Source organism: Anomalospiza imberbis, chromosome 2, assembly GCF_031753505.1.
Source record: "Anomalospiza imberbis isolate Cuckoo-Finch-1a 21T00152 chromosome 2, ASM3175350v1, whole genome shotgun sequence".
Taxonomy (NCBI): domain Eukaryota; kingdom Metazoa; phylum Chordata; class Aves; order Passeriformes; family Viduidae; genus Anomalospiza; species Anomalospiza imberbis.
In genome coordinates, this window is record NC_089682.1 from 8844804 (window position 1) to 8861213 (window position 16410).

A 16410-nucleotide genomic window follows, 5' to 3' on the forward strand; every position below is an offset into this window, starting at 1 on the left:
TGAGAAAGCAGCTACTCTCAGGTACACATCTTCTGTCAGCCATGTGAGAGATTGATTCCTACCTTGGCTTAAATAGATTTGGTTTCAAGTTTTGGGTTTTCTGTTGAATTGCAACGGAGAATAAAAGATGAAGAGAAGATGACAGCAATTCAAACCAGACCTGGTATCCACTGAAAAAAGTCACAAGGGGGGTGTCTTTTTTCTCTTGGCAGTAGACAGCAGGAGGAATTCCTGGAGCTTTTCTCAGTAGCCTTTGTTCATCACTTGGCTTTGGGAATGGGGTTGCAAGGACACTTTGCAGTTTCTGCTCGGAGCCAAATGCTTGTGTCTGCATGTTTTCTGGAAAAAAAAATCTGGGACTTGGTTAGAGATTAATGACATTGGTTATGAAAAATCACAAGCAACATTATAAATACAGCATGTCTCATAACATAGAACTGGTTAGCCTAAGTGGGAGGAAGTTTAGGGAGCACAGGCTTCTGAAGAGCTGATTGAGATCATCTCTGAAATTGAAGAGTGTTGGGATATAAAGATTGTAGGAAAAAACCACCATTGAAAATGTTATGGTTCCAGCCTGATGGTAGTGGTAGGTGTTGGATAGAAGAGGCAGGAACCTGAATTTGGATAAATTAAGTTTGTGTCTGTGTGACAGACCAGGGGCAGTTCATGCTTAAGTTGATAGATTTCTTTGGTGACCTGGTAGAAGGCTTCTTAATCTGGATGTTAAAGAGCTGATGAAAGTTGATCTGTAAGGGCTGAAAAAGGGTTTGTGAAAGGGATGATTGTTGTTACAGACTAGTGCAGTGGAAAAGCAATTAAAGATTTATTATGTAAAAATAATCCTGGTTTAGAGCATTGTATAGGGTACATGGACATGACTGAGAGAAGATAATTTGTTGACAATGAACAGTAACTGGAGCAAGGATGGAAAAGTCAGGGAGACATTTTTCCTCTCTATTTCTGAAATGGAGTACAATTGTCATAGGAGAAGAGGAGCTTCTGTATTCTCTCTTTCCCACCAAAATAACTCCTGACTCCCCTCACATACATTCCCAGTCTTTCAAAGTGACCAGACTGCAGAGAAGTGCATGCCATGGCACTCTCATTGGTGGTAACTCAGCTGAAATTGAGACAGGATGACACATGCAAAAAATGTAGGCACTAGTTCAGGTAGGACTGCCCTTGGCAATTGAGATCAGTGATCAGGAAGTGATCAGAACAGAGCAGAAACGGGATGTGAGCACAACAAAGGGAGGAAGGGATGGCAAGACAAAGGAACAGGATGGTTTCAAAGATTTGTAATAGTGGAAAAAGTCTAAGAGAGAAGTAACAATAGCACTGTTAATGAAAACTGAAGACAGCTTAAATCATTAATTCTATTCCTGCAACTTAATATATCCTGTAAATGGCAAATTCCAGGGACTGTGGCACTGGGATGAAGTAGCCATCATCAAGTTAACTTGAGAGTTTTAAGTTTTTGAGGTTTGACCTATTTTCTTATCTTGGGGGAATACTGATGAGATAAGTCATGTGCTAGATTCAAATGGGCAATGAATTTTGTAATAATTCTGTTCATAAAAATGTGAAAAGAAGAAATCAGAGCTCCCTCTAGAGCATAGAACATTTTGTTGAACCAGCTATCAGCTTGTTTATAACTTTCTCTCCTCTTTGGTTTTAATTCTTAGCTTTAAAACCAGAAAAAGCAAAACTTGCTGTTTGTGGAAGAAACCACACTTTAGTTTACACAGGTATGTAACCTCTATTTCATACATATTCAAGATGCATTTCTTCATTTGCTTTCATGCAAAATTACATTAGGAACCCCAGAAGCATTGAAGAAGGGAAAAAATTGAAAATGGGTCTTCTAAAACTTAGGGGTTTGACATCCAGTTCTTAGAATTCAGAATTTGTTAGAATTTTAACATTTATTCTGAGCAAATGCATTTATAAACTAATGTTAGATAGTAGTTTCCTAGTAATAGACATATGGAAAAATTACTTGCTGGCATTTGAGGTGTGGTTAACAATTATGAATATTTTCTTTAAGCCTAGTAAAGATATATTGTTATTTTTATATACATCTGTACTCAAATTTACCTATAATAAATAATCTTTATTAGTGTGAAGTTATATATTTGAATAAATATAACAGAACTGAATGTTTTCAACTCTTCAAATTTTCCTGCATTTTTGGTTACACAACATAGTCTTCTATTTCAATGACTAGTTGCTTTATTAAGCTATAAATAAATAAACTGTAAATTTAAACTTAAATTTGTAGAGACACAGTATGCAGAGAATTTATTAAGGTTCTTGTCATGCTTCTATAATTTATGTAATGGAATAGCCATCTCTGTGATTGCAGTCCTTTAGCTTTCAGTAATATTGTAAAGAGGATTGTTTGATTATTAGGAGGTTTATATACATGGAGACCCTGAACACTGTAAATAAGATTGTTAGAATAAAATAGAGCATATTAATAAGAATCAAGTATGCAAGACTGCACAGGGTAAATATTAGTCACATTTGGTGTACACACTGGCTAGATAATTTGTGGCCATTATATGTCAGTTTATTTATCACATTTCTGTCTGGGTTTCTGTTAATAATAGGATGTATCTGTTTTTTCATAGATGAGCACTTTAGATGTGAAACACACTGAAATTAAAAGTATAAATCTTAAAGTTCCCTAAAGTTGAAGATATCTGTCATCAGTGTTAAATTCAAGATACCAAAAAAAAAAAACCCTGGTTAATTAAATTGGAAGTTATTTAAATATTAAAATAAGTAAAATATTTCTAATAAAAAGCTAAGTACAAATATATTTCATTCACAGCACTCAAAAATATAAAGTTATTATTTTTTGTAATTTACGTACTAATACAGCTTCAGTTTTTCTTGTGTGTGACATCATGCACCCTTTTCCTCCCACTTTATCTCAAAATATACATTATTTGTGGAAGGAGCTGCTTCTGGTTGCCAGGGCTACTGGTAGTCATTTTCTCAGAGCTCCTGCAGAACTTCCAATCACATTTATTTTTACATCAGTCTCCAGAATAGCTGGAAATGCAATAAGGTCTTTAGGAACTTCTGCTCTAAGTGTGTGCAGGAAAACCTCGATAGCTACAACAGAAACTGCTAATTTCAGCTGGAGGGTGTTTCAGGGCAACAGACCCTAATGTTTTTGTGATGTTTTCTCCATTGAAAATTAAATTACTTGCTCTGGTTTCTTCTTTCTGTGTGTCACCTGTGCTTTTCTGTATGCAGAAAAAGGAAATGTCTATGCTGCTGGAGGTAACAGTGAAGGCCAGTTGGGATTAGGTGACACAGAGGAAAGGACCACGTTTCATTTGATCAGCTTTTTCACCAAGCAGCACAAGATCAAGCAGCTATCAGCTGGATCATACACCTCAGCAGCAGTAACTGGTGAGACCAAATGCTAATAAAATCTGTTTATGTGTGTCCAGCCTGGTTCAGGAAGGCATTTAGTCCAGCATTCTGTCTGCATAAGTGGGTGCATTTTCTATTCTCACTGTCTTCTTTCCTTGGTAGCCACAGTCATTTTTTGACAGTCAATTGCCTATTTTAACAGTCTGGTAAGGGGTGTGTGCCTCGTTAAATTCTTAGAGTTTTTGTGAAAGTTTTGTAGAAATACTTACAGAGGAGGAATGGTATGAACACCCTCCAAATGGATAAAAATCTTCAGTTTATTTCCAGGGAAAGCAGCTACAAAACATGAATTCGATGAAAACTAAGCATCTCTAATTCCACTTCTTACTGCAGCCATTGCAGTCCATTGGTTCAGGCTGCACAGCTGTGTCATTTCTTACTAATTCTGGGAGAGGCTGAGCCTCTCACCTGTTTCCCAGGTGGTAGAATTATACCAATTATACATCACAACATGCTGAAATCCACACAGTTGTAATGCTTCCAGTCACAAAGTGGATGGGTAGTCCTTTATTTCCCTATAATGCAATTTTTCAAGTCTTGCTGAAAGCAGTTTTTTCTGTACCCGTTTAGGGTAAGTTATTGAGCCTGTAATTTTAGAACTTGAGAGAGATGCTAGCCTGCTTGTTTGGTTTTGGGGTTTTTTTTATGCCAATTGCTGACATTCTCCTGAGTTTTTTTGATTTTTAGGACAATTTTGAATTATTTTAACTTCTAACACCACGTCAGTAGTACTGTAGGTGGTACTTTTTTATTCACAACTTATTTCCCACCAGAAAAAAATATGAGAAGACTATCTCTTCTAGAAGAATCTACAGACTTTTCATGTCGTTCACTGCTTTTTTTTTTTTTTTTTGGTTTGGTTTGGTTTTTTGTTTTGTTTTACTATTGCCATTGGTCTTTGCTTTAATAGAAGCTGGTCTTAATAAACCTGGAACGTCTGCTGTTGTAGTTTAAGGAGAGCAAAATGAAGCTGGTCAATATAACCACCTGTGAGGAGGGAGAACTGAAAGATAAGGCATGAATAGGTGGGATGCCTACCAAAGTCAGAACAGAGAATAAGTTTGGAAGAATGAGGAAGGGGTGACTTACACCTAGGAATGAGAAGATGCCTTAAATTCACTGTAATATTTACATACTGACCTCTGGCAACTGAATTGTCTTACTCAGTCTTCCTCTTTCTGAAGGAATGTTTTTTACACAGTATTTTTTCTGTTGGAATTTATGGCCTAACGTTGGTTGATGTGTAAATGCTCTGGGTCACTTTTGAAAAGCCTAAGAAAAACCCTCTTATTTCCAGCTCTTTTTTGCATTGAGCTAAATTATCATTTATGTCCTTGAGATCATGACATTCAGTAGTATCGTATACAGAGTTTCTGAAGTACTCTTCAATAAATGGATTCACTTTTTATCAGTTTTTTTTTAATCTGTTAACTATCTGTGTCTTCATTTTAGAGGATGGGCAGCTCTTTGTGTGGGGTGATAATTCAGAAGGTCAGATTGGCCTGGCCAGTGAAACCTCTGTCATTGTCCCCTGCAAAGTGGATATTGGAAAATCTGTTTCCTTTGTATCCTGTGGATATTATCATTCTGCCTTGATTACAGGTAAGAGAATGGGAATAGAGGTTAGTGGAGACAAGACAGTGGTTTTCAAATAGTTGTTTGAAACTTGATACCCTATAGTTTTTAAAAATTTTCGTGTGACAGAAAGCCTCCTATGTAGTTCTGTATCACAGAGAGAGAGAAAACTTGCAGTTAATTTTCTGCATTTGCACATTGTTGTGAGAAAGTATATTAGAAAAAATGAAATATCACAGTTTGTTTTCATAAAGGTTATTGCATATATGGTGAATTAAAACTATGGTTTCAAAAATCCAACTATTTTTGAGTTTTTGTTTTGATGATCAAATAATAAACTTTATCTTCTCCAGAAATACCAATATTGAACTGAGATGCTGTGTTATGAGAAAAAATTAATCTTGTTAGAAGTAAAAGATTGTTGTCCAGATTTGTTGTTTGGTCTTAAAATTTAGGTTTTGAAGTCAGTTAAACTGGCAGTATGTGATATGAGGAGAAGCAATGTTGCAGTGAGCTGTTGTCTGATCTCCAAACCAAAACACCTCCCTATTGCTTTCCACTTCTCTCTTCCCAACTGTCCACTGGTTTCCAAAGTGAAGATTCCACTCATCTTGTAATAATGCCAGTATGGATGAATTATCAGCCAGTATTGATGGCATTATGTATGAGCAGCTATGAATTCCTCTCAGCCATATAGATTTACATTATTAAACTTCACTGTTTGGTCCCCTTAGAGTAATTAAAGATTTCAAAGGATCAATAGTTTTGATTGTAAAGCTTTTAATGGGTACCCAGGAGCTATTCCTTCAGATACCTTTCCCAGATTACTTGATGAATGTTACTTTTCCACATACAATATCTTTATTGCTCTCTGAGAACATGCTGTTAACAGAATGAGAGCTTGGTACAGTGGACAAATATTAATTAGGTGTTCGGCTGGTAGTATACAACTTTTTATTACAAATGCTTTATTACAGTAAAGGAATTAAATGTGTGGGACTGATCAGGACCTCAGCACCTGTTAGGAAAAATACAGTTGCCTGGACTCAGAATAAATGGCGGGAAAAAAAGATACTTGCTTCAAGGATGTAGCAGTAATGTGTGTATGTCTGCCTTTGAGCCAAGGGCTGAAGGTCCAGGAGTGCAGCAGGATGCCACAAAAGTTCTTGTTAGTAGAAGGGTTGAGGACAAATATCTGAGAGTAAAGAGAGAACAGTGTGTGCCAAGTGCCCTAAGGAAGTGGAAACTTTTGGTGGAAGGAGATAAGAAAAAAAGGCTTAGGCTTGTACCTGGTTAAGAAAAATGGAGCTTCTTAAAATATTGATAGGAAGAATGAACTGGTTATTACCTGTGAAAATGAGGAGTTGGTGGACCTATTACTACTTAAACAGGCCTGAGTATGAGGTGGAAAATCTTAATTTTCAGCCTTAATATCTGCAAGTCCTGCATGAATTCAGTCTGTGTTGCTGAAGCTACTGACACACACATGGCCTTCTTTGTGGTGAAACGATAAATTTTTTTATTACTTTCCTTTGGACCCTTGCCAACAGTTTTATTTGACTGATACTTCAGCTACCATAAAAATTTAGTATTGGGCATCCAAGTACTTTTGCAGAATTGATTTTCTGTTGCACCACTGTCAGTGTATATCTACACAGTGTTTAAAAATTAACTTTATGCATTTTTTCTGAGTATACCATAGTCTTAGGATGTGTTACTTACCAGTTTTTAGAATACTATAGAATTACCACATTTTGATTTTTAGACATCAAACAATACACTAATAGCGTAACATACTTGAAGGATTTAAGACTTGCTAAATGCTGTCAGACTGAACTGATGAACATGGCACCATATGGCTCCCTTTCTTAATATGTTTACATTTGACATAAGGTGTGTGCTGGCTGAAAAACCTGTTGGGAGCACAGGCATATCTGGGTTAAAACTAAAAGGGGCTCATGAGGACACTAGAAAACATAGTGTGGACACAGAGTGCCCTCTCCAGGGCAGGATGTTCATTAATAAGAGAGTATTGAATTAAAAAATGGTGAAGTATGGATTCCACCTTTTTTTTTTTTCCTTTTTAAAATGTTCTTATTTTTTCAAAATTACTGGGTTTTAGATTTTTTTTTAGTAGACTTTTAATTTAGGGTGTTTAACTGCTATAAAGACAGGAGCAATGCCTCTTATAGTTCCAAAAAGATGATGTCACCCTTCTTCCTTCTGCTTTCTAGAAGGCCTTCTTTGCAGACAATTTAACTGCTGAACATGTGTCACCTGTATTCTGCCATGTACATGTGGACTCCACTGATGACAAAATGGTTGTAGAATAGAAAAACAGAATAAATCCTGAATATTTTAAACTAAAAAAAAACCACTTCTGAAATTTAGACTAGGCACATGCACAGGCAATGGCTAACTCAGTTCCATATGCAAATTAGGAACTACTCTGATTACTCAGTTCATATTTAAAAGGTGGTTGTTTGCTCCCTTTCCCTCTCCTTTGCATTTGTCAAGGAGTTCCACTGAAAAGAAGTTCTTAGTCTTGTCGCTTCCAGCTCTCTTCAGGATTTTTTCAGTGAGTTTTCTTTCCTCCCTTTTTGCAGGCTTTGGACATTGTGTTCCAGTATTAGGGTTATGTCTCAAGCAAATCAACAGAGAAATAAACTGCTGGGAGAGTGTAGCAACAATTTTGAGCACTTACACACATCTTCACTTTCCTTTGATCACACACTCAGGAGGGGACAATTTTTTCAGGAAGCATTAAGCTTGGCAAGCCTGTACAGCTCATTTGTCCACTGCAGGAGATGGAGACCAGGAAAAACTGGTGTATCTCACCACTGCTCTGGCTTCTACAGCAGAATCAGATTTCTGGAGACAGAAAAGAACTGAATATATTAGACTCCTTCTAGTGTTTCCCCTGCCTGAATTGTAACTGTAATCAAGGTCAAGATAGATTCTTATTGAGAAGATGTCTTTTCATAGAGACTTTTGCATGTTCCTTGAATTATTTTTTTTAATGTATTTTGTCATTATTTTTAAGGACTGGTTTAAGAAACATTCATCCCACAAATACTTCCATGCTCTGAATTTCAGTGTTTGAGACACTTTTAACCAATTTGGTCTTAATAAATATTTATTTTCTTTTTCTTCTTCATTTATTCAAGAAATCTTAGGGTTATCCAATTCTTTTGTCCACTTAATTTTATCCCTCATTTGCCACCAGCAAGGTCTCTTATCTATGCACTCAAATGCACATTTTCCTTCGAGGGACATTTTCCATTTGCTTGTCCATTTTCTTGATATGCTCCTGTGATTTTAAGTGTAGTGATACAGAAAATCACATTAGGGAAAGTTCAACATGTGAGAGTGTGACTCATATGTGAGGAACAAATTAAATAACCAGGTTTTGTTGTGAACAGAGTGTCCTTAAAATTCAGGTGTACTCTACACAGTACATCATGTCCTCAGCATGCAGATGTACTGCACACATACTGCACTCAAAATTTATCTGGGTTTGACTGGGTTCTGTTCATGCTTGATTGCTATTTTTCATAGTTTTTAGACCACTATTTGCCTAAAAGGGATGTGTAATGTATTCAAAAATTGCTTTGGTAAATGGTTTTATCTTTGTTGGCTGGATTATTAAGTGGAAAAAATGTAATAAACTTGATGAGTTTGGGAGGCTTGGCCATTTGAATCTCTAATCCTCTTAATTAGTTAGTGATTGGATTAATTTTTTCACTGCAATAGTGTTTAAAAAGAACTGCTGCTCTCTTCAAAGAGAACTGCATAAGTAGTTATCTCCCAAGTGATTTTGGGTTTTTTTAAACTTGTTTTTAGAAATATATGGCTGATCTAAGAGTACTGAAAAAATACTCACCTTCCAAAAAATACAGGGTTCTTTTTGTTGCCCTTTTTTTTCCTCCTTAGAATGCTTAAAATCTCTTTTTGTCAGCAGACTGCTTTGGCTACAGAAAACCTCACATTGCAGTTGATTTTTATCTTTTTAATTGGGCTACTGTTTTAGAACAGAAAATTGATGCTGATGCAAATAACAGCAAAGTATCAGATTGTTCAGAGAATTTCTGCACATAGATATAAGAACAAAATCAGAATTAAAACAGGAAACCAAACTGAACGGAGAAACCTGAACACGGGCCATAGGTCTGAAATGAAATACACTTTTTTGCACTTGAGATAATTTGCTGGTTGTTAAGAAGCACAGACAGATTGAAATGACTGCAAAAATTCTTAGAGAAGAGGTGTAGAAGAATGTAAGAGAGCCTTGAGAAGAAGAGGCTGAGGAGGGATCTCATCCTTGTCTGTCAGGGAGGGCTCAGGGGATGGACCAGGCTCTGCTCCATGGTCCCAGCAATGGGACAGGAGGAACAGGCAGGAACTGATGGCCAGGAAGTTCCACCTGAACATGAGGAAGAATTCCTTCACTATGCAGTGACCCAGCACTCGGACAGACTGCCCAGAGAGGGTGTGGAGCCTCCATCACTGGTGATATTCCAGAAATTGTCTGGACACAATCCTGTGCTCTGTGCTCTGGGATGACCCTGCTTGAGCAGGTTGATTTTCCATCAAAATTCCACACAAAATTATTTTCTGTTTCAGTTCGGATTCTTACAAGCAATTCTTCAGTTGACTTAAATACTGATTACAGAGAGAATTACCACCTCTCAGAAGCAAGAGGTATATGGTTTTGTTTTTCCTGTGGCTACATTCCCCTTGCAGGCTAAATATTGTGATTTGGAATTTACAGGGGACTCGAATCTGGCACCTTTGTGTCCTAGCAAAGCAGAGTGAAGGTGAGGGGCTTGGAACACAAATCCTGTCAGGAATGACTGAGGGAGCTGGGGGTGCTCAGCCTGGAGCAAAGGAGACTCAGGGGTGACCTTATCACTCTCTACAGCTCCCTGAAAGGTGGCTGTAGTCAGGTGGGGTTGGTCTCTTTCTCCAGGCAGCAACTGACAGACCCAGAGGTCACAGTCTCAAGCTGTGCCAAGGGAGATACAGGTTGGATATTAGGAAAAAAAAATTACAGAAACAGTGATAAGGTACTGGAATTGTCTGCCCACCATCCAGGATGGTGAAGTCTCCATCTTTTAAAAAAAGATTGGATGTGGCACTCAGTGCCATGGTTTAGTTGAGGTGTTAGGGCATGTTTTGGACTCTATGATCTTTAAGGTCTCTTCTAGCCTAGTCATTCTGTGAATTCTGTGCTTTTCACAGCTGTTTGGGCATTATACAGATATGTTCAGCTATCCTGTATATGTTCATACACTTTTTTGTCTTTATATTTTGTGTCTGCAGCAGTCTTGACAACCCATCCTTGCTCCTGAGTGTGTGCTAGAAACCACACTTTGTTCTGTATTTTCACAGGAGATGGTGAGCTCTATACTTTTGGAGAACCTGTGAATGGGAAACTGGGATTATTCCCTGAACAGCTGAAGAACAATAGAGTCCCACAGCCTGTACTGGCAATTATGGAAAAGGTTAATAAGGTTGCTTGTGGTGGAGAACACACCGTGGTGCTGACAGGTATGCAATTTAACAGGCTTTTCTTACAGCCCTGTAATTTAAACTCTAGTAAACTCCAGTGGGATGTAAAGAATTTACATCCCACTGAAATGCTGGATGCTGATCCTAGCTGGAAGGTCATTTTTCACCAAGGATGTAGACATCCATGTACCACCCAGCTAAGGCAGGCCTATGCTGCATTGCCCATGTCCCTTGGCTACAGGATGAACTTGGCCAGGTGATTTTAACAGAGGGGCTTCTAGGCAGCTCCTGGTTGACACCAATTGCCTGTTCTTGCTTTATCTGAAACTTCAGCAGTAAGTTCCCATGTGAATGTCCTTTTTATTCAGTATAAAATGCTGAATTTATCAGTATAAATGATGTATAGAGTGGTTTTGGATGTAAGAAGATCCTGTAAGAGCTGAAACTGAGGTAACCTTCCATGGATAGGATCTAGACATTATGCTGGGGTCCTTTTCAATTGCACACAGCTTGGGACTCCCAGCCTCTGAAGGGACAGAAGGTTATTGATCCTGTCTGCTTTTTCTTTATATTCTTAGCTCCAATAAATAACATTGTAAGAGAACTTTCCATAGGCTGAGTGCCTTTCTTACTGGAATTGTAATAAGGCAGCACCACCTGGTGCAACACAGATGATTGATATTTCTTTCCTCTAAGGAGCTTGAAATTGTTATTGCAGTGAGAGGGAAATTCTAGAGGGAAGCTTCCATTCTGTAGTAAATTTAAATGCTCTTGAATATTTAGGAAGGTATGTAGGAAGTCACTTTTCAAGTAGCTTCACAATGTACTGCATGCCTGAATGGATTAAATATCTCTTATTGTGATACGGAATTTGCTTGTGCCTTTGAGCAGAATCTTTAGCATAAATATGAAACCAGTATAGATATATACATTTGACATATTGTGCAGGTTATGAAAATCAGCAAATACAGATGTTACATATTAATTCACAGGGCCACATATATAATACTTGGAAAGTGCTGTGTGTTACTGAACTGTTAAATAGTTGTCTGCCAGGGGTGACTTAGCTTTTCCAAGGCATATGTGCAAAGCAGTGCCAGCCATTTCTTTCCACAAATCCTATCCTGACCTAGAGTGGTGTAGAAGCAGGAAAGGTAAGTTTGACTTTACCTGAAGATAGTTCAAAAAATATCAGCTTTAGCTTGTAATGAGTATAATACGTGTAAAACTGTATAGCCTGTGATTTTTCTTCTGCCAAAATGAAAAAGCTGTAAAACCAAGATACATATATATATATAACATATATATATATATATATATATTAGTCCTTGAATCTGTATTCTGAAGGTTCTCTGTAGTTATCTCTTGACTATCTTGTCGTGTGCATTCAAAGTTATGAAGCCAAACTTTCTAAAATATAAATGGAAAATCTAATTGAGGGAGATTGTGAGTGATGTTGTACTGCAAGCCATTGGAAAGAGTAAAGGTGGAAGTGAAATGCTGGGAAAGATTATGTGTAGTGAGTCAAGCTGCAAGATTCTGGCTAGGTTAAAATTCCTTTGGGAAAACTATAAAGAGGAAATGGCAGTAGCTAATCCAGGAAGTAATGTGAACATTTGTCTACATTTCAATGCCTTTGTCTCCCTTCTTCCACCAAGATACAGTCTTACCCTGGCAATATTGTATGTCACAAAATAGATTTCTGTATGTGAAATCAAATTATCATTATTAGTGAAAAAACTGCCATAAATTTGGGACCAACAAATGCATAAATCATAGCATTATATTATGAGTTATAAAGTGAAGTTTTGTAGAAAGAATTTGATTATCATAATTGATTATCTTTTAAACCATAAATCTGAATTCAACCAATAGATATTTTGACTTAATGGTGTTTCGTGTGATAAAAAATCCTTATAACCAATGACTGTTATAGAGATTTAGAAGAAAGATACAGACCTGGATGCCATCATCATTACAGTGAAATCTGTGTAAGAGCTAGAACAAAGAGGGACATATAAATATAAATTCCACAGAATGTATGCAGTGAAGAAAATACCGTAATAATTATGCATGTATGTAAGAGTTACTTGCTTATGGAAATAAATGTTTAGTAGAAGGTAAGTAAAAAATTCAGTGCTAGCTGAGCTGGCAATTGATGATCAAAGTGTTGAGTGCCAGAGGACCTAGCTCAGTCACAAAAAGAGGAAAACTGTATTCCCCGACAAAATATATTTCCTAAATATTAATAGTTGTGATAAGAGTGAAAAATCAGATGGTTTTTTTAATGTGATTCAGCTATTATTAAATAGGGGACAAATGTGAACTTCTGACTAAGACACTGAGTGAAACAGTAGAGAATAGTGGCAATGCTGTCTCAAAGGAAAGATACTTAGTCAGAAGTGTTAACATGGAGAAAATTTTCTGACTCAAAGCAGAATTTGAGGAAAAAGTTGTGAAAAGAGGTAGATATGGATACTAAAAATTTTAAGTGACTGTGACATACATACATTAATGGCTTTGGACCAGAAACTTCACTTGAAATTGGTCCTAAATTACATCTTGAGTGAAGTGGTGTGGCCATAAACTGAGAATTCTGATGAGATATCTTTAAAGATGGACAGAAACATTTACACTGCTTTTAAGCTCATTTTCATGAATTAAGAAAATAATACAATTTTGAAGAAACTCTGAATTTCAAGTGTCATCCTCCATGAAAATGGATGCTGCTTTCCTTTAGGAACACAATATATACTGGTGTGGTTTTCATCCTTTCAGGGGCTTTCCAGTTTTTAAGGATGTGACATTTCAGTCTCAGGAAACGAGAATTGAGTGTGTGACTATTGAATATTCCCCTGCTTCATCTATCTCATTTAGCATAGCAAAAGCACAAGAGAAAATGTCATGGAAAAACTTGCTCATCTTGGCTCATTTCTTGACATCATTTCTACTTAGAGTTGATCAAATTAGAAGAAAGCATAATTCAGTTATCTTACAGAGTATAAGGCAAGTTTCTTCCCGACTCTCATGTGTAATTAGTCTATTCCAAAGCACTTCATATGATTTCTTTTTTATGACTGTTATCTAGTCTATTGGCAATTTTGTGTGGTGAGAACCACTCTTATCTGGGTTATTAAATCAAGGTACTACTTCGAATCTCTACAAACAGAGTAAAAGGTAGAAAATATATATTTAAATAATTATTTGGGTTTTTTTCCTCTGAAATTCTAAAATGAGAAACTCAATTATTTTTCCCGGAGAACAAGAATTAAATTGTTGAGAGCAATAATTTAGGAAAAAGCCCAATTTTTAAAAGATTGGTTTTAGAAGTGTTGAGTGTGGTAATGGAAACCATCATCTTTACAAGCTCTGTTGTTACCTCTGCCTTTAATATTTGCAATTGTTCTAGACAATAAACAGAATTGCATTTAAAAATTCTGTAGTGCAAAATCTCGAGAGCACAAAGCTTTTCATTTCATGGCAGTCAGTCAGCCAGTCTGAGAAAATCCTGTCCTCATCCCAGATTCATTCTCTCAGAGACTCAAAAAAAATTGCACTGACTACCCCCAATGTTTGGAGGTACTTCCTGCTGCAAATGAAAGCTGTTGGTGTCATCACTTTCAAATTAAATATGGGAAAACAGCAATCTCGATTTGTGTGCTTTTTTCAATAAGGTGTTTTAAAAGGTAGAAAAATAATGAATCTGAATCTAGAAACTGGAAAAGAGGAAACGGATTATATGGAGTGACCTTAATATCTTGCAGTTTTTTTCAGATGAGGCCAGATCCTCTGGGAATAATTTTTTCTATAGAAGGATATATTACTTCCTTTCATTCTCTGAAAGGAAGGAAAGCAAAGATAGGTCTTCAAAGGAGAAAGTGAAGCAGACCTTTGAGAATAGAATGTTTGACATAAGAACATTAGTGCATTAGTATGTAAAATGTTGGATTTTTCATCTTCTGTCTCAAGGTCTTATAAAAAGAAAAGAAAGCCAAGACACCCTCCTGAAAGAGGACAAAAAGGGTGTAAAAACTCTACCTTTTCCTGTCAGAACTCACAATTCAGACCATATAGGATTATTAGATTTTTCAAGCTGTTCTTAACTCTGTATACTATTTATACTGAAATCTGCATATCCAGTTACTAATTCTGAATACTGAACGTTGTGTTGACAGTTGATTTCTTACAGTAACATTTTTCAGCATAAGCTGTTTAAAAGTAAAGCTGTTGTGAGAGTGAATAGTTCATTGGCATAGTAGTTATAGTAGTAATAATAATGGTAATATTAAAGGAAATTAATTTATGTGGACAGGCCACCAGGATGATTAGAGGGATGCAGCACCTCGCCTATGAGGAAAGGCTGAGAGAATTGGGATTGTTCTGCCTGGAAAAGAGAAGGTTCTGGGCTGATCTAATGGCAGTCTTCCAATACTTGAACAGAGACCACAAGAAATAATGTAGAGGGACTATTTACAAGAGCCTGAAGTGACAGGACAAGGGGGAATGGCTTCAAACTGACAGAGAGTAGGTTTAGATTGGATATTAGGAATAAATTCTTTACTGTGAGAGTGTTGAGGCCCTGGCCCAGGTTGCCCAGAGAAGTTGTGGGTGTCCCATCCCTGGCTGTGTTCAAAGCCAGGCTGGATGGGAGCAATTTGGTCTAGTTGAAATTATCCCTGCCCATTGCAAGAGGTTGGAACCAGATCATCTTTAAGGTCTGTTCCAACCCAAACCATTCTATGTGGCTATGATATAAGCTTACCTGTCTGCTTCCTTTTTAGTTCTGAGGATTTTTAACTTCATCTGTAGCCTTAGACACATAGCAGGGAATGCATGGTTCTGAAAAACATTCTCTGAGCTCACACAGTTCTGTCAGCAAATGGCATCTTTTAAAAAAATAGTATGAAAGCTATATAGCTTTTTACCTAGAACTGTTTTATTGATAGTGCAAATGGTCACAAAGGATGCCTGCAAAGGTGGAAGATAAAACAGCTACAGGGAAATATCCATGTTCTTCCAAAGAGGGAAATAGGATGTATAGAAGCAGCTCTTCCAGCACTCAAGTACTGGAGATCACTTGGAACAGCAAAGCCATTGTCTCCTGTGCAAACTCTGAAACTCTCTTTATCCTTCAAGGGCCCTCTCATGGGCTGCTGCTGTGTTCAGAGTGATGAAATTCACCCCTGTCATTTTATCAAGTGTGTGAGGCTGCTTTTCCATACACTTCTCTTTCCACACATTTGTAAAGACAGAAGGGAGGAAATACCTCATTTCTACTAAAGGGGGTTATTAGTGAGGTGTGACCTCACTTCTGCACCAGGGTGGTGAATCATTTAAGAAAGGTGCAAGGTTTTTTTTCTTCCTCTACCCTGATAATTCACTAAGAAGCAAATTTAGGAGGAGCAACATTTAGGTGCCACTGGTCTATAAGGGCAGCAGAAGAAATTATTCATCATATCAAGGCACTCTAACCTGGCTTGGGATTGGCCTTTTTCCTCATTTTCAGTGGAAACACAGGAAAGAAAAAATTCCCTGCACTTTTAAAATTAACATTTGAGAACATCTCCCTCTCAACACAAATGCAGAAGACTTTGCATGTTTCATACTAGGATTAAAGAAAAAAAATGTAGTTAATTCAAAGTAATTATGTTAATCAGATAAAGCCATGGAGTTAAAATATCTGCCAGTTTCCAAAGAATTGTTAAAAGAAATGCAGTACTTCTAAACCGAATTTTTTGAATCAGCCATCCTGAGAAAGCAGTTTACTAAAATAAAGATGAGACTTTTGCTTGCTTAGAGAAAGCTCCTGTCTTTCAGGTGTGGTTTTTTGATTCTTATGCAGGAACTCTAAATATTACAGGAAAATTCTTACTA

At 37.0% G+C, this 16410-nt stretch overlaps 1 protein-coding gene across 8 annotated transcripts in view; it reads left to right on the forward strand.

The window, feature by feature from the left end:
• Nucleotides 1-16410, forward strand: part of RPGR (retinitis pigmentosa GTPase regulator) — a 54538-nt gene that overhangs the window by 10362 nt on the left and 27766 nt on the right. For 7 of the 8 annotated variants that reach the window (XM_068179768.1, XM_068179760.1, XM_068179761.1 and 4 more), the window contains 4 exons: nucleotides 1686-1748; nucleotides 3268-3426; nucleotides 4903-5052; nucleotides 10417-10575. In XM_068179768.1, coding sequence (XP_068035869.1) covers nucleotides 1686-1748; nucleotides 3268-3426; nucleotides 4903-5052; nucleotides 10417-10575 — 531 coding nt within the window. The remainder of the gene's footprint in view (nucleotides 1-1685; nucleotides 1749-3267; nucleotides 3427-4902; nucleotides 5053-10416; nucleotides 10576-16410) is intronic. The other variant, XM_068179767.1, reaches the window with a different exon arrangement.